Source organism: Solea solea, chromosome 1 (genome assembly GCF_958295425.1).
Source record: "Solea solea chromosome 1, fSolSol10.1, whole genome shotgun sequence".
NCBI lineage: Eukaryota > Metazoa > Chordata > Actinopteri > Pleuronectiformes > Soleidae > Solea > Solea solea.
The window spans coordinates 3,028,120-3,053,615 of NC_081134.1; the positions used below are offsets into that span (position 1 = coordinate 3,028,120).

General features: G+C 38.5%; 3 protein-coding genes and 1 long non-coding RNA gene across 5 annotated transcripts; 2 read left to right on the forward strand and 2 right to left on the reverse strand.

Annotated features, from left to right (window-relative positions):
• The first annotated feature begins 2,334 nt into the window (after positions 1-2,334).
• LOC131470474 (sodium- and chloride-dependent betaine transporter-like) lies at positions 2,335-8,096 on the forward strand. Its single transcript, XM_058646323.1, has 14 exons — positions 2,335-2,461; positions 2,552-2,686; positions 3,196-3,333; positions 3,428-3,524; positions 3,641-3,773; positions 3,859-3,993; positions 4,237-4,340; positions 4,967-5,091; positions 5,857-5,969; positions 6,049-6,186; positions 6,277-6,379; positions 6,648-6,748; positions 7,313-7,483; positions 7,682-8,096. Exons 1-14 carry the CDS (start codon positions 2,335-2,337, stop codon positions 7,787-7,789), a joined length of 1,728 nt encoding a protein of 575 aa, XP_058502306.1. The 3' UTR covers positions 7,790-8,096.
• A 3,667-nt stretch (positions 8,097-11,763) lies between these two features.
• Positions 11,764-19,544, forward strand: LOC131467972 (sodium- and chloride-dependent GABA transporter 3-like). Its single transcript, XM_058641802.1, has 14 exons — positions 11,764-12,112; positions 12,190-12,324; positions 13,208-13,345; positions 13,430-13,511; positions 13,716-13,848; positions 13,936-14,070; positions 14,846-14,949; positions 15,413-15,537; positions 15,626-15,738; positions 15,818-15,955; positions 16,533-16,635; positions 18,182-18,282; positions 18,427-18,597; positions 18,707-19,544. Exons 1-14 carry the CDS (start codon positions 11,956-11,958, stop codon positions 18,815-18,817), a joined length of 1,746 nt encoding a protein of 581 aa, XP_058497785.1. The 5' UTR covers positions 11,764-11,955; the 3' UTR covers positions 18,818-19,544.
• LOC131467997 (uncharacterized) lies at positions 12,863-17,949 on the reverse strand. Of its 2 annotated transcripts, XR_009241662.1 has the most exons (4): positions 17,792-17,949; positions 15,652-15,950; positions 15,407-15,566; positions 12,863-13,334 (listed from the first exon to the last, which is right to left on the reverse strand). It is a non-coding gene; the product is annotated as an uncharacterized LOC131467997 (long non-coding RNA). The 2 variants fall into 2 exon arrangements; XR_009241660.1 differs by lacking the exon at positions 17,792-17,949 and having other exon boundaries at positions 15,652-15,983.
• pold3 (polymerase (DNA-directed), delta 3, accessory subunit) lies at positions 19,474-24,532 on the reverse strand. The gene is made up of 12 exons (XM_058641810.1): positions 24,379-24,532; positions 23,834-23,889; positions 23,134-23,233; positions 23,008-23,047; positions 22,781-22,913; positions 21,774-22,035; positions 21,517-21,589; positions 20,940-21,096; positions 20,493-20,596; positions 20,232-20,317; positions 20,044-20,125; positions 19,474-19,803 (listed from the first exon to the last, which is right to left on the reverse strand). Exons 1-12 carry the CDS (start codon positions 24,433-24,435, stop codon positions 19,604-19,606), a joined length of 1,350 nt encoding a protein of 449 aa, XP_058497793.1. The 5' UTR covers positions 24,436-24,532; the 3' UTR covers positions 19,474-19,603.
• Between the last annotated feature and the right edge of the window lie 964 nt (positions 24,533-25,496).

A 25,496-nucleotide genomic window follows, 5' to 3' on the forward strand; every position in this document is an offset into this window, starting at 1 on the left:
TAGCCCTGTACATAATAAAAACAAGTTACAGGTCTACAATTACAAAAATTGACATTAACAATTACCAAGAATATGAGATTTTGACATAAAGTACACACTAATATAGTAATATAGCATACACATAGTATGACAAGTATAACCCAGTAATAATAAAAATAAGAGAGGTTGTAGACAATCATAAGTCATACTTTAACCACACATTTGCACATCCATGTTGTGTGGGCAAGCCTTTTTGAAGACCATGAATCTAATTCCAACTTAAGATCCTGTGGTTTTTCTTTCAAGTACTTTGAATATACATTGATTTACTGTAAACATTTGTGTGAAGTGGAGCAAAAGATTCCATTTGATGTGCAACCATAAATAACTGAGATCTAGACGTTTCACTGATGGCCTGAATGAAGCACTGGAGCAAGCCAACACAAGAGGCATGTTTTATTTATGTCGCTTTGAGGGAAATATGAGGGGAAAAATTAGTAACCCTGGAGCAGTTGTTACACCCCAAACAGGATATACAGCACTGTACATGTAGCCTGTGACTCAGCTGTCTATACTGCTATGAGAGCTGCAGCTGTACAACCTCACTCCTCCGGAATAAAATAGCATTATGTCTGACCTCATACAACAGATGCCATAACGTAGAAATGCTGTGGCAAACCACAAGTGGCTGCTGGATACATTTCCTCACCACTCCCCGAAACACAGAGGGCTATCCTTTTTCATGCTCGACTTTTCATAGCTCACCCAAATACCAGTTCTACTGGCCCACTTGTGTGTTCACAGAGGGAGCGAGAGGGCGTGGCGCTGCTCTGCGAGCTAACAGGGTAGTCTGGTTGTTAGAGAGCGACAAGTCCCCTAAGACCAGATCGTCTACTGTTCAGCATTTATGGGTTTGGGAGAGAAAAAAGGAAGGGTTACTCAGTAATCTGAGATGGTTTCATACTTTTATCTTCTTCACACTTTTTTTTGCTACTTTGAATTTGGGAGCACACACACACACACACACACACACACACACACACACACACACACACTAAGGGGCTCAAAACACAAGCCTATTAGTTGACAGCTGTGTCTGAGTTATTATTGTCTTGTTACGTGTAGATTTACTTTCATTGTTAATACACCAGGCTGCAGGCAATGGTGTCTTTTTTGTTTGTTTTTGAGAAGACTCTGTCATGTGTCTATAAATTCCAGTCCATTCCTTTGAATTTTTCTACAGTAGAAAACAAGTCTGGTTAATAAAGGGGAAATTGAAGATAAAACAATTATACAAAATCCAGACTAGAAACTGCTTCATATATTACATTAAAAGTTAAATTAGAGCACATGTTTGATGTGCATGGTAAAAACATTATTGCGTAATGCCATTTAACATTTTCATATGACGGCTGTTCCTGCACTATTAGAGGATTGAGACTCCCTTAACTTTTGTGTGCTGTTGAGGACTGACATGACTGGTCCCAAAGTCATGTGACAAAACAGCTAACACCTCCAACAACTGTCTAAAGAATGGGAAATATGTAACTGATTGAAATCATACTTCATTTGTAGATGAAATTGTAACATCAAATTGAAGATACACAATTATAAACTTAAAACTGCATCATGTAGTGACCAAATTACACTGTATGATATCAACTTCCCTGAAATGGATTAGGCCTAATGTTAAGTCAACACAACAGTGATATGCAGATGTTAAGTCAATTATCAAATAACACCATTTTAAGTACAGTACTACAATCCAATGCAAATACACATAGCTAAAAAAAAAACTGTATGCATGACTGACAATAGAATGTGTCCTAGAACTGACCCCTGGGGCACACCATATAATATAATATAATATAATATAATATAATATAATATAATATAATATAATATAATATAATATAATAACATATAATATAATATAATATAATATAATAAATTACAATAAGGACTCTTATTAAGGGCACCAGTCTGTGCAGTGCAGTAGAAATGCCACAGACATATTGCTAATCGAGCCACATCCCCATATAATATGATGTAATACAATAAAATATGAAACAAATCAAGTGTGTTGATGAGGAATTGGATTTGCCAAAATGTCCTAGATTTAGCTTTTTGATGGAACACGAGTCTAAAGGGTTTCTGTAGTCAGGTTATCATTGTGTTATCCGAAAAGCCAAAGCCAAAACACACAACAATGATCCAACAGCTCATCAGTCCCAACCACTAGAATTACTGGTTTCATATGAATCGATTGAGAGCGGGGTGTGAGTCAGCACTTTGGAACAACAGAAATTAAGATTTTTGTTCTTGATGAACAGGGAAAGGGGAACAACAGAAAATATGACGAGCGTTGAAGACAGAGGACAGTGGGCCAGTAAAACTGAATATATTCTGGTGGTTGCAGGAAATATGGTCGGTTTGGGCAATGTGTGGAGATTTCCTTACCTCTGCTACAAGAACGGTGGAGGTGAATCATGCAAACTTTTTTGTATTAGCAGAGCTGTTTTTATTTTGATGAATGTTTGAGGACTGGTGGTTAAATGCAACAACTTTTCAGGAGCTTTTCTTGTGCCATATTGTCTGTTTGCTGCTGTGGTTGGGATTCCTCTGTTCTTGCTGGAGTCTGCAATGGGTCAATACACACAGGAAGGATTCATCACCTGCTGGAAGAAGCTGCTTCCTCTGGCAAAAGGTGAGTTGCATGCCCAGGTCAGCAGAGAAGCAATATTAGAAAATAAAAACAAAAAATAAAAAATTATATGATAATAATAATAATAATAATTCTATAAAAACTTAAATGTGTGATAAGTTAATGTACAATTATTGTTGTGTACAACCATGGATCATATATAAAAAGTGGACATAGTCTTCCAGTACCAATGCATAAGTAGAAATATAGTGAATATGCACCGGAGGGCTACTCTGCTGGTTGCCAAAGGAACTGCATTTGAATGGAAATCTATGGGAAAATTAGCCTATTTTTCACATGATTTCATCATCTCATAATCAGTAAACATTTTCCTGAAGAGTTTGCAGTCTCAATCACTAGTTTCATGTCTTCTTTTATTGGACAGTTTTTGCACCTTTTGTTAAATAAAAGAAGGTTTGCCATTCAACAAGTTGCAGATTTTAGTTTCTGTTGCATTTTAAGTTGGTGTCCAAACTTTCCTTGACTTTGAAATTGGACTTTTCTCTGCTTAGGAATAGGATATGGGCAATTAGTGATGAGACTTTATGACTTCAGCTACGTTATTGTCCAAGTCTGGACTCTTGTCTACCTGTTTTTTTCATTCACATCCCAGCTGCCCTGGGCCAGCTGTGACCACGTCTGGAATTCAGGTAAAGGGAAAACTGTGGAGTTTAAATTCATATATCATTCAGATGATTTATGCCCTGACATGTGAATGACTCTAATTGTGTTCTTTAAAATGAGCCAACTGTGTCAGTCTATCGTCACCAAACGTCTCTGTAAATCAGACCACGTCAATCAACAACACTAACACCACCTCTGCTTCTCTTGAGTTCTGGGAGTGAGTCCAAATTTCTTTTATTTTTTTAAATGACATTTCACTGTGTTAAAGATAATATACCAACCCATTCTAGACATTTATTATAAAATAGTGCAACCCTAAACTTCTCTACACAGGCGGCGGGTTTTAGGCATGTCTGGTGGAATTGAGGAGCTGGGCAGTGTGAGATGGGAGCTGGCCTTGGCTCTTCTATTCTGCTGGGTGTGTTGCTACTTCAGTATCTGGAAAGGTATCAGGTCCACAGGAAAGGTGAATGGACATTATTTTATACACTCAAAGTTGCACATTGTTATTACCACCATTAAATCTGTTTTTTTTTCTTTCTAATTTTAAGGTAGTATACTTCACTGCAACTTTCCCCTATGTGATGCTCCTGATTCTGCTCATCAGGGGAGTGACTTTACCTGGAGCATGGGACGGAATTCGTTATTACCTTTATCCAGATTTTAAACATCTGGTTAATCTTGAGGTATTTTATTATGATTCTGCACATTATTACCATGTACAGGACACAAGAGGTAAATGTAGGCGGACTATGCAAGTGAATGTAGTGGGCCTGAGGAAAGTTTCCTGTACGTAGTTGTTTTTACAGGGACTTTGTACAAAAATGACATTGTTGTGGCCGAAAATGCCCATATTGATTTGCTAAAGAAATTTACAGAAATGTCCTCTACTGCTGAACGATATAATGCACCTTCTTTAATTATGACAGGTCTGGATAGAAGCAGGATCTCAAATATGCTTCTCCTATAGTTTGGCTTCAGGACTCCTAATTGTTTTGAGCAGTCATAATGAGTACAAAAACAACTGTTACAAGTAAGTAATCATTTTATTTTGAAAGGTTGGTTTACAATAATAATAAAAAAAAGATATAATATGCTAAATTTCTGCATTAAAATATCTAAAAACAACAATAAAAATTGTACGTACATTATACAAAATGTTTCCAACACTTTAAATCCATCCAAATCAGTATTTATTTTGAAGGTAACAGACCATTCCATTGATCTCGATCACCTTTCACTGATGTTTTGTGTCACTGAGCCATGCGCGTATTGCTGAGTCAGTTGAAGCCTGAGATGCTTGGCTGGTGAGCAACGCTGTAAGTGTACCTTGTGCGTCTGTCAGGCAACAGTGATGGGCATTACTGAGCAGTGGTACTGCTATTAGAGCCCTGCAATTATCATAATCTGTTGTGTTTCTATTACGTGGTTGGAATGGTAAAGCCCTGGGTCAGGCTTGCTTTTAGAAACTGACAACAGTACCTTTACTTGATAGGCGGGGTGTGGCCTGTGCCCGATGGCCTCATCAGCGAGATACGGATTGTGTGTTAAAAATCATTTAACAAAATAAACAATCAATGTTGTACTGGAACATAAAGCGTAAATTACTCTACATTTTACGAATTGAATGTGTTCTATTGTGTTTGTGTGTCAATGTAGAGACTGCTTTTGGCTGTGTCTGCTGAACAGTGGGACCAGTTTTTTTGCAGGATTCGTCATCTTCTCTCTTCTTGGATTCATGGCACAGAAACAACGCGTCACTGTTGACAATGTAGTTGAGTCAGGTAAACGTAAAGATCTCAATTCAAATGCATCTTAAAGCTCTGGGATTTCATTTCATTCTCAAACACAACATTTCATCAGACAGGACAATATTTCACTAGTGCAGTGACTCTCAACCTGTTATGCACCACAGTACGTTTTTGATATTGGAAAAAAAACATGAAATCTGAGCCTGCTTAGGTGAAGATAAATGCAGAGCTCTTCAGTTAGGCTTGAAAACCCAAGCTGGCACAGATAAGTTGTGGAAAATGGGAGCAATGTTGAAGTAGCTTTGTTAGTCATAGTTGATTCCTAGGTAGCAGCCACTGTCTTGTCTCAGTTCAGTCACTTACTCTTGCTCCTGCAGAATCAAGATCTTAAAAATCAACTGCTGAGCTAAATGGGAACTCAGTGGAGTGTTTACCAATTATATCCTATATATAAGTCCTTGCCATTTTTGGGTAAGTGGGAACATCTCAAGAGTAGACTCTTCCAGATGTTGACAGAAGAAGACCTTCGAAGGACATCCGCCTGTTTTGTTTGTGCCTTTAACAGATGTTCGTTTTGGCCTCCCATTCACACATTTAGTTAAAGTTCCAACCCGAGTTTTGGGGGTGCAGCATTAACAAAAAAGGCTGACGAGAGAGGGTGGGATGTACTGGTTGTTTTTCAAGCAGCTAGCTATTCCTTATTTTTCACATTTTCAGACACTGGTTTTTCAGTTGTAGGTCTAAATGCACAACAAATAATGCTCTTCAAATGTCTTCCTATCACTGTCTGATTCACAGGTCCTGGTTTGTCCTTCATCGTGTACTCCGAGGCTACAGCTATGATGCCTTTTCCACAGTTCTGGAGTGTCTGCTTTTTCCTGATGGTCTTTTTCCTCAGTGTTGACACTCATGTAAATGATGTTGCTGCTTTAACTGATATAACTGGAGCTTCATGGCCACAAAATGTCAACGGTTTATTTTTGTCTCCAGTTTGTGACAGTAGAGTGTTTTATCACATCATTGACCGACTTGTTTCCGAGGCATTTGCGTGCACCAGGAAGATATGAGGTCTTTCTCTTTCTCGTCTGTTTGTTCATCTTTCTCATACAACTGACCTTAGTCACTGAGGTGAGGGAAAAAAAATTGTCTTAATGACAGTTAGATTTTCCAAAAGAAAAAGTACTTCTCATGTTAAAACCTTGTCTCTTTCTGCTGTAGGGAGGGATATACGTGTTCCTACTCATTGATTATTATGGTTGTACCAGGGCCTGTCATTATTTTATGGTTTTCTCAGAGTCTGTGGCTCTTGCCTGGTGTTTTGGTAAATATAATTCCTATTTGAATGATATTCTCAGTGTATGTCTGCAGCATGACTGTTTGCGTGAATGTTTGAGTGTTGGATTTGGTTTTATAGAGCTTGTTGGTGTTGGTTGGATTTCCTTAATGTAACAAATTATTCTGATAAGATGGTTGGATGATTTCATTTATTATGTTGTGCTACCTTAATGAAAGTCTTATATCACTATCATAAAACCTGATACATCATGAAACCTAAAGCTGGTGTCATTCACAGTCTGTACATTTCTCAGGTTCTGACCAGATTATGAACACCATTGAGGACATGACAGGACACAGACCATCTATTTTCTTCCACGTGTGCTGGAAATACATTCTTCCTGTGTTGTCACTGGTGAGAGAAACATGTTTTAACGAACAATATTGTAGCTGCATTGTTCTAATTCTAAGAGCAGTGGTCTTCCTAGGGACTTGTCTTTAGTATACAGAATTTAAGGGGGTTCCCAAAAAATGTTGCTGTGAACTCTAAAGAACTGAGAGCTTAATACTGTTATATGATCTAGCAAGACTAGTTTTTCCTGACAATTTGGTTGTTTTTCATGACTAAAACCTACCTCACACAATATTATTCTCAATTTTCTGGTTGCTGATGAATTTTAGCAAACTGCAGCCAATCTTCCCGAACTGGTACATAGTCAGTAGTCACTTAGGACATAATTTAAAAGACTGATAATTATCCTGGTGCATGATTATTAATCTCCACCTAAACCAATCAGAGACCAGGTTATGGTGGCTGAAACGCAAACAGGAATACAAAACCAGGTCATGATATCAAAAACTTTGAACTATGATTAAGATCTTCAAGCTGTGGGTACAATATTTGTTTACCCATGGGTATTTGAAAGGGTGTACTATGTACTTTCACATTTGGAACTCTTCAACATTTTAACTTTTACAGACTTCCTTCATCTTGTACCTTGTTGGTTACACACACCTCAAGATTAATGACTGGTACGTCTACCCTGACTGGGCGTATACACTGGGGTGGGCAATGACCCTCTCCTCTATTCTCATCGGGCCACTGTGGGCAGCTGGACAGTGGTGGGTGACACCAGGAACCTTTGCACAGGTCAGTGTCCTCTAATTCTGCATCTCATAATATCTGGCCACTCACAAATTGACATTCTCAGATTTTTTTGGAGCTACCTCCCTTGCCTGCCATGTTGCAGTGCCTGTCCTCTGACAGCCAAAATGACCTTTGTGAGTGTCATTGAAGTGTAAGTAGTTTAAACCTCCTCACTTGTCATGTTCTCTTTTTGTCTTCCAGCGATGGACCGTCCTTCGCGGTCCTGTTGCAGATGGAGCCAGGCAGACGAGAGAAACGGGAGAGGAAGGGACGACTGTTGAACTGATGACGTCTAGAGTGACAGCCTAATTGACACATTGACAACACACATCATGTATTTGGTCATTCATAAGAGGAAATGCATGTAACTTATCATTTCTATGTAGCAGCAATCCTGAACCATCAAATTTATCCCAGTCCTCATAAAGTTAGTTTTTACTTTGTGACTTTGTGTCAGGACATTTTCTTTAGTAATACACTTTCTACCATTTGATTTTAAACAAGGTAATCAATGTAATTCTGAAAACTATCACCTTATCCTCATATCCCATCTTTGACTCTACTGTACATCACCGTCTACTTCTTCATGATTGGTGTCTCATTAAAGATATCTTCAATTCAGTATTTTGTGCATTATAGATGCATCACTCTGATCTGCAATTCCAATTTGATCTTTAGAGATGTTCTGAAAAACCATCCAATGACTCAGCAGGGGAAAGCAGGGTTCTACTTAGCCATAACCAGCAGAAAAAAAGACTTTCTAACTATATCTACTATACTACCCACTTTTTTTGGTTAAAAACATATTAGAAATTCTGCTCCTAATATACCTGTTGTCCACATTACACTGGTATTTTAGGGCCCCCAAATTGGAGGAGTATAACTGTCTGTTGGCTGTTGTTTTATCTGAAAATCTTATCAGCCACTATCAGCTGTTAACAAAAGGCTCTGCCAACACTTTCAGTATATTTTTCATCTCAAAGCTCAGTCTGACAGCCTTGCTCTTACTTTTCACCATTTGTGTTTCTCATTGGTAATATACTCTGAAACTAAGCAAACAAATGCAGAAGAGATAATCAACCTTCTGTTTACACGGGCAACTGAAAGATCACACATTTTCAGATGCATTAGTGCTAAAACACTTGTCTGAATGCATATATATGCATTTATTTTTTTTAATCTGATATTGACTTTTTTTTAATGTGAACATTGATGAAGTCTCATAGACTTAGCTCCACAAGCATTCCCGAGACAGCTTCAAGTCAATACTGATCATCGAACCTGTAAACTCCAACGCAGACCCACTTGCCTGGTGGTATCACAACCTGAGTAGTTGGGCATGGGTCCAACTCTAAATCACCATGGGAAATACCTTTACCACAAAAGCCCTTACCTAACGAGTTTTTCTAATGAGCCACCTCCTTAGCCCCAAGGTCCCAGGTAATTGTGTGGAATTCTGTTTGAATTCTTGTTTGGAATATGTGAATAGTCATGATTAATATTGTGAATGGATGAGGGTGGGTTGTGATAAGGGTTGTTTCTTTCTGTGTCTTTTGTGCCTTAACTGCGGAGGTCAGGGCGCTGCAAACCCCACAACGCAACACATTAAAAAAACGTGCTGCAAACCCCACAACACAACACGTTCAGAAAAAACACACAGCAAATATCACAACACAACACATTAAGAAAAACACGCTGCAAATATCACAACACAACACATTAAGAAAAACACGCTGCAAATATCACAACACAACACATTAAGAAATACACACTGCAATCCCCACAACACAACACATTAAGAATAAACGTGCTGCAAACCCCACAACACAACACATTCCGAAAAAACGCGCTACAAATATCACAACACATAAAAAAACACGTTGCAAATATCACAACACAACACATTAAGAAAAACACGCTGCAAATATCAAAACACAACACATTAAGAAAAACACGCTGCAATTATCAAAACACAACACATTAAGAAAAACACGCTGCAAATATCACAACACAACACATTCAAAAAAACACGCTGCAAATATCACAACACAACACATTAAGAATAAACGTGCTGCAAACCCCACAACACAACACATTAAAAAAACACGCTGCAAATATCACAACACAACACATTAAGAAAAACGCGCTGCAAATATCACAACACAACACATTAAGAAAAACACGCTGCAAATATCACAACACAACAGTGTTTCCAGGGGACACTTGAAACTGATGCACACATGTCTCCACACCTGCAGGGAGGGGGATCTCTGTACAGTAAACATCTTGTGGGTAAGTTTATAATGTTAAAGTTACACAGGATGTAGATAATATCCATCGCTGCCATATTTATGACTTCAAATGATGTTATTTTTGAACCGTTTAAAATCATTTATTATCTTATTTTGAAAATCCTGCTGCCTGTCTGCTTGTTCCGGATGGTTTCAATGCATTTACCATGGCTTGAACGCAGTTGTTTACTGTAGAGAGATCCCCCTGCATGCAAGTGTGATAATGAGTAATATTTGCAGCATGTTTTTTCCTTAATGTGTTGTGATATCTGCAGCGCCCTGACCTCTCAGGGCCACCAATGCAGTGGATTCTACTGCTAAAAATAAACCTAGACATTCACTGTCAGGACTTCACAGTCACATGTTTAGACTCTCACAAACTTAAAATGTGTGCTCTGCCAAGAGTAATGAAGTACTCCCTCAACGGCTGCCTGACTACATGTGACAATCTACCTGTGTCTGCCCCTCACAGCTCTGTGTTTCCTGGACGCAGTTGGGGCAAGTGACACTTTGGTAAAAGACAGAAAACTTCCCAAAGTACTTTTGTAAAAAAAAAAAAACTTGGAAATGTCAAGTAAGTAAGGGTCCATTTGAACTGCTGTGGGATCCTGAATAATGTTTTTGGTAAAACCTTTTGTTTTTGTTCTTGTGTGAATAAGGTCTATTACAGCAGCTTTACTCACGCCATACTTGAGCATCACAAACTGAACTCAACTCATTGACCGCTTGCTCCTCTTGTTTAGTGACAGAATTCCAGGTCAAATTCCAGAGATCACAGAAAACAACAAAGCTGCCAAGGCCCTCTTTGAATAAAGAATAGCACAAACAGGTTAAACAGCTTAAAGTGCAGCAATCTCAAACAGATGAGTTTTGAGTGTGGATTTAATGTGAATTGATATTTCTTAATTTAGGTAGTAATGAGTTCCAGTAGACGGACGGAGGGGACAGACAAGTGGTGGAGGGAGAAACAGAGCAATTGAAAAACCAGACAATCAGGATTTTACTTGTGCCAGTCAGTAAGGGTGGAGAGTGGAAGTTTGGAAGTGGGTTTAATGGTGAGGTAGAGCTGGGTGTCATCCGTGTAGCAGTGGATGTCAATGTTATATTTGTGTAAGATTATTGCCAAGGGGAAGGAGGTAAATTATGCAGAAGAGGGTCCCCAGGATTCAGCCCGGGGACACAACTGAACTAACAGTGGAAGGCTGGGATGATAGGATTTAAACCAGTCCAGTGGGGTGTGAGTGATTCCAGCGAAAGATAACCTTTTGAGGAGAGTGATGTGACCGCACTCAGGTCAAGGAGGATGAGAATAGTGAGTAGACCAGAATCGGCTGCCATTAGGAGGTCGTCTGTGATTTTTACGGGTGCAGTTTCTGTGCTATGGAGGGGGCGGAAACCAGACTGGAACTTTTCACTTCCTTCCTTGTGTTGATGTTATGCCCCAGACTAGGGGGCCTAGGACAGAACAAGATAAGGCCTCATCTTCCCCAGGTCCCAAGTGACCACAAAAACGATTTTAATTGTATATTCAGAAAAAGAATGATTTATTTACCAAAAGTAGGTTTAAATGACAAAATTAGATGAACTGAGGTATAGGCTTCAGGGTGGACTAAGGCCAAAATAACAAACAAAAAAAGTCCCTGTCTAGAAAATAATAAACCTTACCAACTTTAAGGAAACTAAATGACAGAAAACTTACCTCCCAAACTAAACTAAAACCAAAACTGACAGTCCACCCCTACTGCTCGAACTAGAACTAAACTACACAAAGGGTCTACAAAGCTGATGTGTGACCGGTTGGGAGAGGAGGCGGATGAGGAAAAGTGCGTGCTGACGTCCACCATATCGGCTCCTTATGTGGTGGTGGAGTACAGCCAATCAAGAGCCAGGGCCCAGAACCACTCCACCAATCCTGGAATGGCTATGGCACACACCTATTTGCCTAGGAGATTGAAGGAAGAAAAAAACACAGGGCACACACAGCAGTTTGACTGAAAATAACGACTGCAGAAGTCACTCATCATGACAGTTGATGATTTCATGGTTTGTCAAAATGATATTTGCGGTCATCAGACCGGTTTTTGCACATACAAGAGTCATTAGTGATCACACTCACACTGCTCTGTCTCTGCACATCACAGCACAGCACAGCCGTGAGCTCCTGCAGTAAGCAGGTTCAGTAAGATGAACCGGGAAATCAGGAAACGAGAACATCAGGGACCGGTTGGAGACAGAGGACAGTGGACCAGTAAAACTGAATATATTCTAGTGGTTGCTGGAAATGTGGTCGGTTTGGGCAACGTGTGGAGATTTCCTTACCTCTGCTACAAGAATGGAGGAGGTGAACAATGTACATTGCAAAATGTTTTGAAGAGAGGTGAGTGACCTAAGACTCAATATCCACATATTTCTGTATAGGAGCCTTCCTGGTGCCGTATTGTCTGTTAGCTGTGGTGGTTGGAATTCCTCTGTTCCTGCTGGAGACTGCAATGGGTCAGTACACACAGGAAGGATTTATCACCAGTTGGAAAAAACTGTGCCCACTGGCACAAGGTGAGTTGATGCTTTTTTTTATTTTTAAAATGCCCATAGTTTGGCTTCCAATAAAAAGAAAAAAACAATCAGTGAGTGTTCCATATGAAATTGATAGGGACAGGCAACCAGCATGAAGATTGCAATTTTCCTGATGTGCCTATGTTCACATTAAAAGTTTGAAGTGAATAATATCAGAATTAATTTTATAATCGTTTAATGTGACTCAGTTCAGACATTTGTGTTAAAGATATTGTCTGTGCAGTGGCATGGGGAAGAGTAAGAAGGAGTATTAGGGTCAGAAAAAAAAAAAAACTGGCATCATCTGAATCTGTTTTTATTTGCTTTTCAATTCAATTCAATTCAAAGTGTTTATTGTCATATGCACAGTAAAGAAACACGTTTCCCTGTACAATGAAATTCTTACTTTGCTGTCCACTCAAAAACACCAGCATAAAGTAAAAAAAAGAAATTCTTTTGTAAAATAGTAGAAATATACATAAGGAAAATATAAATATAAATATTACCAAAAAAACTAAATATATATATATATGCATGAAATAAGTGTAAACTGGTTGTGCAATTCGATGCTGTGCAAACAGATTTAACAGATTTAAAGTGACATGTGTCAGGTTTAAAGTGACGGTAACAGATTAAGTGACAGTGTAACCAGGTGACAAGATTATTGTAGTCCTGTTCAGCTGTTAAGGATTCTGATGGCAGTGGGGTAAAAAGAGTTCCTTTATACCAATTTGCCAACTGTTCCACCTCTAAATGTGTGAAAGCTTTTCTGTGTTTCTGTGTTTTTTAATGCACACATTGAACATGCAAATACAAATAATAAAAATAGGCTGATGGAAACCCGTCGCCATTGATGTGATTTACCTTCAATTTTACATTCCAGGGATCGGATATGGATATTTCATGATGAAAGTTTATGACTTCAGCTACATATTAGTCCAGGTGTGGGCTATCTTCTACCTGGTGTTCTCTTTCCAGTCTGAACTGCCATGGGCCAACTGTGACAACACCTGGAACACAGGTGGTTCATTCAGAATGCAGATTTTTACGGCACATATTTGTCACGTGTAATGTTTTGTAATCACGTCTTTCTTCTCACACACAGCTGATTGTCTTGGTCTTTTTAATTCATCTAACCTGACAGTGAGTCAGACCAACGCCACCTCTGCTGCAACTGAGTTCTGGGAGTGAGTCTTTAACGTCTGCATTCATGTTCAGCACTTGAACTTAAACGTTATTTCTGGGAAGAATAAACATTTGCCCTCGCCTTAGGTGAAAATTTACATATGTACATAGAACATCTGTATGTAGCATCAAAGCAGTTGGAAAACAGTTTTAAAAAAGCATGATAATTCTGATGTTCTGTGGTTTTAAACGAATGCCCTCCTCAGACGCCGGGTGTTGGCCATGTCTGGAGGTATTGAAGAGCTGGGCAGTGTTCGGTGGGAGCTGGCTCTGTGTCTACTGGCCAGCTGGGTCGGCTGCTATTTCTGTATTTGGAAAGGAGTCCGATCTTCTGGGAAGGTGAGTGGATATTTGTTTCAGCGTTTTAAAAAAATCCCTTCAAATATTATTAAACATTTAAAAAATAAATAACTCTTTTGTACTTAGGTGGCATACTTTACAGCCACGTTCCCTTATGCGATGCTGCTGATACTCCTCATCAGAGGCCTAACTCTGCCTGGAGCCTGGGATGGCATTTATTTTTACCTGTATCCAGAGTTGGAGAAGCTGGCTGACCTGGAGGTGACGTATTTGACACTAACTTTAGAACTATTTTGGGACGTACTGGAGATGAAAATACTGGAAAATATAGCATGTGGTGTCTTATTTACATGATGTTAGTTTGGAATTGCAATACCCTTATATGGGGGGGCAAATCAGGCAGTAATTAATCCAGCTCGTTCAAAACGCTGCTGCTCACCTACTGACTCGGACTCGGAGGCATGAGCACATTAGGCCAATTCTGTCTTCCCTGCACTGGCTCCCTGTGCGCTACCAGATTGACATTAAAATTACTTTATTTACTTTTAAATGCCTTCATAATCTTGCCCCTCCCTATCTTTGTGATCTGCTCCAGCCTTGTGTTCCCTCACTGTCACTAAATCTGCAGATCAGCGCCTCTTAATTGTCCCAAAAACAAGGCTGAAGCTTAGAGGAGACCAAGCTTTCTCTGTTTTCACTCCTAAATTGTGGAATGAGCTCCCACTCCACATTAGGCAGACTTAAATCTCATTTAAAAACACATTATTTTCTTTTCACCCAGTTTGAGTTCTGTTTTATGTCTGTGTTTTTATTATCTTTTTCTAAATGCTTATTTTATTGTATTTTATGTGTGACTTGTGTATTGTTAATCTTTTTAGTATTGTTGGTTCTGTATCTTGTGTACTACACTTTGGTCCACCCTGTGGATTCCTATATCTACCTTTTTTGACAGATCAGCTCCAAAACTGACCTCATATAATAAACAAAGGTATTTCCACAGGTATTTATGAGAGTTGAAATGCTTCTGTCATTACAGGTCTGGTTAGAGGCGGGTTCTCAAATATTTTTCTCCTACAGCCTGACTATTGGGACACTGAATGTTTTAGGCAGCTATTGTGAGTACAACAACAACTGTTACAAGTAAGTGAAAGTTAAGTATGACATTACAATGAAAAGTTACCACACACACACACACGTATATAATGAAACTTGCAGCCTTTTTTTGTCCTTTTCAAAGGGATTTAACCTCTGCTCAAAAAAACACCAGTATCTTTGATTTTATCAGCTTTATTCTGAACAAAGGCATACAAAACTAGAGAAAGCACTCAGAGAGCACTAACCAATATGACACGTTCCGTGTGTTATTAGCAATTTGCGTAAGTCCGACTAAAACATGACTGTGATTATTGTCAATTGAATTTCTCAAAGTTGGACGAACAAACCCCCGATAATGAGATAATGTGAATGGGAGTTGAGTTGCTCCTGCATCCGCAGTCCCACCACAGTCGGACTCCAGCCAATATTTTAGACTGATATGAACAATCGAAATGTGAAAATAAAAAATAAAATGTCTCTCGTCTGTGTGTGACACACTGACCTTTAGGGACTGCTTTTGGCTGTGTCTGCTGAACAGCGCCACCAGTTTTGTCGCCGGATTCGTCGTCTTCTCCGTTCTTGGATTCATGGCTCAGAAACAGGGTGTGAGCGTCAGAAATGTGACCGAGTCAGGTACAAGTGACCTAACCTTTTGGCAGCACCTGTTTTGAAAAGACAGAGAGAGCATTGATGATCTGCTTGTGGAATGTTTTATTGGCAGGTCCTGGTTTGGCATTCATCGCTTACCCTCAAGCAACAGCAATGATGCCTCTGCCACAGCTCTGGACCATCTGTTTCTTCCTGATGCTCATTCTTTTGACGGTCGACACACATGTAAGACCGATGATTGACCAACCACATAAGAGGTAGATGCAGCAAACACAGTCTCAGCTCATTTCATTCCTCCTCTCAGTTTGTGACGGTCGAGAGCGTCATCACCTCCGTGAGCGACTTGTATCCGAAGCTGTTTCACGCGCCGGGACGACACGAGATCTTCGTCTTTGTCGTCTGTGCCTCGTTTTTTCTCCTTCATCTGACCTTGGTCACTGAGGTACAGAAAACACTGACCTTCACCCTGAGAACACAGAGCATTTAGGCTGCTTCCCCCCCCCCATATGCTAAAACATTATACTTTATACATTATACAGAGGCTATAGGAATGTGCAGTTTACAGTGTCTTATATTATATTTGATATAAATGAATGAACTGATGATTTCTTTTTCATTTTCACCAACTATATAAACACACCTTCTTTTTTATGTTTACATTGGATTGAATCTGTTTGATTTAACTTACTGTCACATACACAAAAACAGATATTAAATAGTTCTCAAAGCTTTAAATTGTAAAAACATTCATTGACACTGTAGACTTGAAGAAATACATTATAAGAGTGTCTAAAAAATAATTTATAAAATTTCCATTTTCACTGATGTTAAGGCATGCCATTCTGCAAAAGTCTTTAATCAGTCTATGTATGCCACTGAAAAATAGATAATTAAAAACATTTATAAATAAAGAGGCCATTTACCAAGGATCTGTGCTACGTGAGCGCTAAGGTTTAAAACACAAAAGCAGATTGGGTTTGTGTAATGTTGTGAAGGTTGATTACGTGTGTCTTTTCCAGGGAGGCATTTATGTCTTCCAGCTGATTGACTATTATGGTTGTACCAGAGCCTGTCAGGACTTCATGGCTGTATGCCAGTGTGTGGCCATAGCCTGGATCTTTGGTGAGTAAAAAATCATTTACCAGTTGACTCAATTGTGATTTTATTATTCTATTACTTTTAGTCAGAGTCAAATAAATTTAAGAGGTGAAATGGAATCTATCCAAAATATAGGATATAATAAAGGAAAAACAAAGTTTGATATCCATGTCAAGAGATAAAATGTGTCATTTGAGATTTAAGTTAATGGGATGAAAATGTTTTTGGCTGCACATTTTTTCCCTTGGCTCACAAACATCATCATAACATCCATTTAAAAAACACACAATATTTCACCCCGTTAACTTCACAGGTGTACAGGACGTGACGGGAAAAACACAAAAATTAAGCCATAAACTCACAATAACATGCCGAACTTTAGTGAATCAAGACTACATAGTGCCTGCTTCATGTAATCATTGAAATAACAGTTTCCATTATTGGCTCCATTGTTTTCTATGAATGTTGCAGTTTATGAAATGGTCTATACCCGTGCTTCTCAAACTTTTTAGCTCTTGAAGTAACAGCATTATCGCCAATGTTAAAATACAGTGGTGTAAATAGGTTGAGCAAAGTAAATAAATGTAACCCGTGAGTTTCTGCGTTGTGTTGTATCGAGCGAGGCACACATAGGAGTTGACTTCTGGAAGATTTATTCCCCTTTTCAAAGGAAACAGAACGTCCACAATGTACAGTTATCTCACTCAAGCTCCATAAATTCAAAACTATTTATGAATACATGTGGAAATTATCAAATGTAAATGAAGCACAAAACAGCCTCAAAGAGATTAGTTCAATAAAAACAGTAAATAAAATATATACATCAGTAAATAACAAAAATATATTGTATATTTTTATAAGGGTCACAGTGCAGTCCTTTTTTTTCCTCTCCCTCCAATCAAATAATTATATATATATATATTTAATTTTTTTATTATTATTTTTTTTTTTTTTTACAATGAGCTATAACAAAAACCTCATAACAGACATACCTTTTCAAAGGAAACAGGCGGAACACACCCACATATCAATCATACAGCGGCATTCAAGACGTCAACACAGGCACGCAGCGGTGTTTTTAACCCCTGCGCAAACTCACGGGGACAGGAAACCCCGTAATAACTGCCGCTAGCATTAAGCTAATTCACGCAAGCTAATTTTTAACACATTTTTAACTTACCTGCACAACGGGAATTTAACCCGCATGCTTATTAACAGCACGTCACAAAGCAGTGTACATTATGATAGACTTTCAGGTTTAAGAGCGACAAACAAAAAGCTTGTAAAAAATCAAAGGGAGAGAGAGAGATGTAAACATAACTTTTTAGCTCCAAGCGTCAAGACACACACAATGTGTAACGCCAAATTACTCCCCAGGGAAACAAAAAGGTATGGTATGGAAAATAATAATGTGGAACCTATTTACAATAGAAAACAATTTTGGGGGGAGTTCAGAAAATGATGTGAATAGATGACCAAAATAAAAATAAAATAAACCTCATGCCTCATTTCTTGGTCACTCACTGCATGTTTATCAGTCTAAAATGACATGAATCTGATGTTTCATCAGGTGGTGACCACTTTTGTAACATCATCAAGGACATGACGGGACAGAGGCCTTGTCTTCTGTTTAAAGTGTGTTGGAAATACATCGTCCCTCTGCTGTCGCTGGTGAGACAAAGAGACAAAAGCCTCCTTCCCTCAACTGTTTAACGTGCTTTATTGACCAGTTTCTTTACTAAGTGCATTTAAAAGTGTCTTTGCAGTACAATTAATTTGATTTTTTGTACACTTTTGTGTTTCTCATCTTCACAGGTTTCCTTTTTCTTGTACCTGGTCGACTACAAACACCTGAAGATTAACGATCACTACATCTACCCCGACTGGGCGTACGCGCTGGGATGGACCATGACTCTGTCCTCTGTCCTCATGGTGCCACTTTGGGCAGGTGGACAGATGTGTCTGACAAAGGGAACCTTTGTACAGGTTAGCGTTGATTTAGATTTGGTTCATGCAAGGAAAAATAACTGCACTAAATCACTCCACAAATATATCTTTACATAAACACCTGTTTTTTTTTCCCCTTTCCGTTCAGCGTCTGTCCATCCTTTGTCGTCCTGTGAAACCTCCAGCCCGTCATACAGAAAACTGCAAACTGGACGAGGAGGCGACAGTTGAACTTAATATGACCTGTGAAGCTACATGAACACACCCTCAAATACTGCACATTTATATCTGCTGTCTTATTTTATATTTTGGTTTGAAACGTGTCGATTGTCCATATTTTTTGGTTTAAAGGAATGTAAGTCTGGATGTAAAAAAAACAGATCAGTATCCCGTTAGAACGTCAAAGTTTATCGTTTCACATCATAACATGATCATTTGGTTTAAACATGATTCTTTCACGTTACAATTTAAAATCCTATTTTAAAAGTGATGCATTTCACGTTAGAGCATCAAAACAGGGTTCCCACGCATTGGTTGACATCAAATTTAAGGATTTTCAAGGACTTTCCAGGACCAATTCCCTCAAATCCAAAGAGCGAATGTACTGATGCAGCTTAAGACTGGACAACTTCATTCAATTCGTCCACTTCCTTCCAACAAAATTCAAGTGCAAGGGCCTTGAATTTATTTTTTCAGATTTACAAACGTTCAAGGATTTCAAGGACCCGTGGGAACCCCGTACAGAGTTTATTGTAAACGCTATAACATGAGGTTTATTACATAAGCTTGTGAAACACATCACGTGATATTGATCTTTTTTTAGTTTGCCGTAGGATGTATGACACAAAAACAAAACGAGATGTAACATCAAATATTACACATCACAGTATTACAATTCTTAAACAAAGGCGCAAATACAGTTTTCAATAATGTTTATTGAGTGTCCATATTTTCGAGTGCTTGGGAAATTAAAATGTTTGCCATCATGAAGTGTTTGTTTCATTTTAGAGTCAGTTAAGAAGTTGGTCGTCTCAGTCGTGTTCTCTCATTTCTTCTGGAAAAATCCCATAATGGACGCTTGTTTAGTCCCTTTATTTGCACTTGCTGTTTTCTTCTGACCTTTCTTCTCGTCCTCTTTTTTACTCGCTGTTAATTTAGCGGGGAAGGGATTCTTCGGCGCTTGTTTGACCGGAACATCTTCTTCTGCCTCGGAGTATGACTCGCTCTCGTAGCCTTTCTCTGTCACTGTGGGTGGAAATGACAAACAAATGAAATGGAAATGAAAATGAAAGCTGGTGAGAACGTGACTGTAGTCTGTGGAGCTGTCATACAATTCTCATTCACACAAAACCATACAAGAGCTGAAAATACACACAAATTATAAAGAAAATGAAGTTGATTAAAGTCATCAAAACTTCATTAAAGTTGTAAAATGTTCCTGAATTTTCTTTTGATAAAGTTTCCATTTCCGTCTAATTTTCATACCAATGCAGCCTTCGTCGTCCAAAAAGGTCCGAGATTTCAGGACTCGTCTCCTTTTCCTCGTCTTCATCACAGGGAGACTCGGCTGCAAAAACCCCCACAAATGTTAAATCAGCGAATTAACTTTTAATACATGAAAAAAATATATAATTTACAGTTATAACATCAGCACCACAATACTGAGTACTTACATGTGAATGTGAAACAGGTTCGATCTCTTTCTTAGGTTGAGGTAATGACTCTTTTATTTCCATCTGCTGTGGAGAATCTGGAATGACTGCACACGTGAAAAAATTATAGATTATCTGAAAATTATTTTTATTGGGTGTAATGACATTACAAAAGAGACCATGTTGAAAAAAGGTACTTTCAGGACTCAGTTCTTCAATACAGGCTTCAAAGATGTTCAATGAGTAAAAAGAAGAAGAACAAAGTGAAAGTAAAGCACTCACCATCTTCATCGCTGCTGTCTGGTTCTGGTTTCTTAATCCTTCGCCTCTTTTTCTTCTCCATTTTTTCCTCCTCGCTGTCAGAATCTTCAATTCGCTTGGTTTTGCTTTAACAATTGTTGAACATTTGACAATTCAATTATTTTTGCCTGCAATGAATCAAGTTCCTCCTTAAACACCTTTGTTATGACACTTATGGTCATTACAGAGGAGGATTAGGGCCACATATTTTTTTGGAAACAAAAAAAAAAAAAAGAAAAAACAGAATTCTAACTTAAATCTCAGAATTCTGGACTTTTTATTTATTTTGTTTCCAAAATCATTTTCACATGTGGCCCTAATACTCTTCCATACATAATAACACACAAGCCACAAAGGTGTTGATTGGGAAGGATCACTTTGAACCAAATTATTCAAATAAATATTATAAAATTGAACACACACACGCACCTCCTGGAATCTTTCTTGGTGTTTTTTGTCGATTGCCCTGCAGCAGCTTCTTGTTTCTCTTCAGGCGGTGAACTGGGACGTTGTTGTGTTGCTGTGCTCGATGACTGAGCTGCTGCTGCTGCCGTTTCTTCCTCTTTAACACTTTTGTCAGGTTTTTCTGCAGAATATTTTTTATAATTTTTCAATGCAGTCAGTCAACATGACCATATGGTTACCACATACTACTACTGTGTTCCTAATTACATACCTTTTTCAACACAAATTAATATTTTAAATTGTCACCAGGCGCGACTCTGCTGGTTGCAAAAAGAACTCAGTTCGATTGTTAGTCGATGAGAAAATTTGCTTCTACTTCTCACTTGGTCTTCTTCAGCAGAAAATGGTGTCAATTTTGTATATTTTGTTCCCATTTTTGAGGAAAAGTTTGTATAGCAAATATCAGTGGACACCAGTGTGACTGACAGCTGGTATCGTCCAATAGGAGCCTAGTTTTCATGAAAAGTTGATATCTGCAGATTTTTTAGCAGCCGACTGATAAATCTGTGTAGCACTGATAAAAAAATGGAATATTACTCACTTGCTTTTTGAGTCCCAAAGAAGTTTGTCATTGGACTGGCTTTTACAGCTGGTTTGCTTTTGGGGACATCAACCTAAAAATAAATTCAAATCACAACAGTAAAAATCTACTTACATCCTTTCACTGGTTAAACATAATGGATTTTTTTTGTAAGGAGAAGAGGAAAAGGAAAAAAAGGAAGAGGCTGTAACAACAAAACAGATGCAAACAGCTGTAAAACATGACATCTGACGAGACAGAGAGATAGAGAGACGTACCACAGGTGCATCTGCTTCTTCTTTCTGTTTTGACTTGACCTCTCTGCTGCTGTCCTGGTTCTTAGAAGCAGTTTTATTCGCAAACATTCCCATGATGCCTTTTTGCTGCTTGGCGGGTGGTTTGGAAGTGAGAGGAGCTTCCCCGTTCATGCTGGATTTTTTCACTGCAGGCTCTGGTGTGGGAGCCCGTGGTGTTTGTCTCGTCTGCTGCAGCTCCACAGGCGACAGTGGCACCGCACTGGTGCAGCGGATCGCACTGTATCTGCAAAGGAAGCGGAAACTTTTAAAGTAAATATCGGACGTGCCACAATTCAAACTAAGACTTTTAAGGGTGTTTTTGTCTCCCCTGATTGGTCATGCAAAAATATCAATTAAAGGAGTATGCAACGTTAAAAAAAAAATACATTTGGTTTTATTGTGCACAACATGATAACTGACAACCATTTCCAATAGCCCGTTAGAACAGGTTTTAGTTTAGTCAGCATTCTTCAGTTCCGAACAGCATCCATAGGGACACAAATCTACTAATCTCTACTAAAACACTAATCTCCTTTTCATTAGCTTCATTTTTGGAAGCATAATCTGGCATAATTTCACCAAGATGCACATTCATCTTGCAGCCGTGAATGTTTTTAGATAACCTAAAAACTTGGGACACCACTCTTTTTTTTTTCTGTTACATCCTTTAATTAATTTTATTTGAAAATGACAGTTGTTTATTTGCCAGTGAGTTTGGGAGAGAAGTAAAACAAACCTAAAAAGTTACATCTTCACTGATCTCCACTGTGCTGTCGTTTTCTTTGTACTTATTAAATAATACTTATTTCTGGTGCATTTCTGACATCACATTTCATGCATGGACAAAAACAAACAAAAACACTCTCGCATGATAGTTCTCTGAGGACAGTTAGTCTTCTCAACAAGGCTTTTCAAGTGAAATATTCGCAGGACTGGCATTTGTCAATATGGCAAAGGGAGCCTCCCCCCAAACAATCTATTCAACATACCTGCTGCAGTTTTTAAGATTGTCTCTCACAGCATCATAGTCAACACTGTAGAGAGGACTGCTGTCTTTCAGCAAAGCTTTCTGGACACTGTAGACATGGACGCTAACGATCAAACTCATCTTAGCTTTGAAATCTGCAAAGTAAAACAAACAAAATGTATTAGCCGTGGAATAAACCCCACCCAAAAGAGTAATAAATACATTCTCTGGGACACAATTTTTACTGACCCTCCAGTTGTTCTTCTCTGACAACAGACACCTTGTGGCTCTGAAAAGCAAAAAAAGGCAATACATTTAATTAAACGGAGGTTTCACGAGTACAAAAAGATGCAAACGACGACAAATGTGACTCACTGTTTGGCCATTGTCCACCATCTTCCCCGACACAAGGTAAGTGGCATGAAGCTGACCCGAACTTTCCTTCCTCTTGTGATCCAGGTAGTGGAAGAGCATCCTGAAGATGAGACACTCACCGAATCATGTTTGTGACATTTAACTGGACTCCAACACACACACACACACACACACACACACACACACACACGTCTAATGATCAAATAATTAATTTAGCAAATGCCAAATCTTTGGTGTTTCCAGCTTTTTAATCCAATGTTTTTTTCAATAATTAAGACAAGCTTTCTGATTTTCCACCATCTTGAATGTGAATATTTTTTCACTCGTGACAAAGAAATCATTACAACTCAATCATTTTGGTTTGTACATCATCAATTCCAGGTTTTCTAGCATTTTACGGACCAAACAAGCACTCAATTAATCGAGAAAGTAACCACAGATGAATCGATTATGAAAGTAAGTGTTAGCTGCAGCCCTAATTGTGTCAAAATGGTAATAGGAAACTTTGAACTTGTACTTTTGAAACTCAAATCTTAAACATTAGATTCATATTATTACACAGGAATGAAACAAAAAAAAAACATTGTTTGTAAACTCTTACAAGGATATTGACTAGATGTGAAAAGCATGCTGTGTTGCTTGTCATTGAATTACAAATGGCATATTCCTTTACTCTCCATCATAGAGAGGGGACACTCACTGTTTCGCAGTGTTGACATGGACTCCAAGTGTTAGACTCAGCCATTTGTAAGTGACCTGATAAACAGAAGAAAACACCTCGTTTACCACATAAAAAAGGAGCAAAGGAGAAAGACACCGAAGAAAAAACTGCACATGAGTGTCGACACACTTTTCAAATTAACGTTACAATCTGTCCTATTTGTCATTAACTGTATTTTCGGTCGCTTCTATTCCCTGAGTGAGGCTGAGACCTTAAATACTGTCCGTCATTTTTATAAAATCCATAAAGACAACCGTTGGCGGCTAACGGCAATAGCAAGCGTTCATCGGACATACAAACTACAGTTTTTACGACAATCGTGACGCTATTATTAATGCAATTCGTAAGCCGAAGAGGCTAAAAGACCACAGAGGATGATATGACGTTGTAAGTAATACCCCACCGATACATATATTGGCATGACATGCAAGCAAACATTAAATGTACAGTTTTGTCAGTTATCACATAACGTTACGTGCGTGCAATTTGCACGCGCCAGAAAAGAGACATAAGACGCGACTTACTATTTTGTCGTGGTCGTTCACGTATTCATCAATATTATCCAAGTAAAGCTCGTCCATTTTGTCTGATAATCCGTGAAAGTGAGACAGTTTATTGAATATATTCAACTGCGCGGGAACGCCGTTTATTTACTTCCTGTTAAGTGTCACATGTCTTCTTTCTGTTTCCTGTGAAGCTGGAGGAGGACCGCGGCCTCTACAGGCCATCAGAGGCAACAGCAGGTAACTTTATATATTATTATTTTAAAAACTGAAATTCTGATTGACCTCAGTTATTATTTTATTTTATTTTATTTTATTTTATGTTTTCAAATCTCAAATATATAATTGAATTCACTTAATATCAGTTCAGCAAATATTTTTTGGTGAATATTCTCATGATTGTGAAAGTTTAATGAGAGTTTGAATCACATCAGAGAATGTATCTCATGTTCAATGAGGTGTCACTTCTCACACAGAGGAATTCATTTATTCATGGATGTGATGACTTTAATTACAACAAAAGATAAGGATGATTCACTAAAATAAGTACACTTATCAACACGTCAGAGCAGCAGTGAGGGAGAACAGGATGTTCCTGTGCAGGGTGCAGGGAGGAGACGAGCAGCAGTTATTACTGCAACTCAATAAAGATGATTTAGGAATTCTAATGAGTTGTTGTTTCACAAAAGGACGGACCTGAAATATTAAAGCGTCAGTGACCTCATCACCAAGTGTGGCTGTTTCCAAACAAATCGCCGGTCAACGTGAGGGAAACTTCCATCGCCAACCTGTTATCACCATCCATCTGCAGCAGGTGAAGCTCATTATGGCTGGAAATGAGATGAGTGAAGTCGCTCATACGTTACTTATTAGGATGAATGTGACGATGGGCAGAAGACGGACAGCAGCTGTTTGTTCCTGAGGTTCTCACCTCCATCTCTAGCTCTCGTTTACGATCAGAACAATAATGAAAACGTAAAGCTCATCTCTACACAGGAGAAGATGAAAAAGAAGAAAACACAGCTAATACAGTCAGTCATATAGATTTTATTTGCAAAAGCAATCAATAATTGAACGTTTCCCAAGTAAACAAAGGTCAAATGATTGAAGACATAAAATAAATGAGTCAACTGTAAAAT

Excerpts from the sequence above, each read along its gene's own strand:
- LOC131470474 (XM_058646323.1), top strand. The coding sequence starts at position 2,335 with ATGACGAGCGTTGAAGACAGAGGACAGTGGGCCAGTAAAACTGAATAT. Across the intron at positions 3,774-3,858 it reads GTATCAGGTCCACAGGAAAG|GTAGTATACTTCACTGCAAC; the intron begins GTGAATGGACAT and ends TCTAATTTTAAG. Across the intron at positions 6,380-6,647 it reads GGCTCTTGCCTGGTGTTTTG|GTTCTGACCAGATTATGAAC; the intron begins GTAAATATAATT and ends TACATTTCTCAG.
- LOC131467972 (XM_058641802.1), top strand. The coding sequence starts at position 11,956 with ATGAACCGGGAAATCAGGAAACGAGAACATCAGGGACCGGTTGGAGAC. Across the intron at positions 13,346-13,429 it reads TGACAACACCTGGAACACAG|CTGATTGTCTTGGTCTTTTT; the intron begins GTGGTTCATTCA and ends TCTCACACACAG. Across the intron at positions 16,636-18,181 it reads GGCCATAGCCTGGATCTTTG|GTGGTGACCACTTTTGTAAC; the intron begins GTGAGTAAAAAA and ends ATGTTTCATCAG.
- pold3 (XM_058641810.1), bottom strand. The coding sequence starts at position 24,435 with ATGGACGAGCTTTACTTGGATAATATTGATGAATACGTGAACGACCAC. Across the intron at positions 21,590-21,773 it reads AAGAAGCAGATGCACCTGTG|GTTGATGTCCCCAAAAGCAA; the intron begins GTACGTCTCTCT and ends ATTTATTTTTAG. Across the intron at positions 20,597-20,939 it reads ACCAAGAAAGATTCCAGGAG|CAAAACCAAGCGAATTGAAG; the intron begins GTGCGTGTGTGT and ends CAATTGTTAAAG.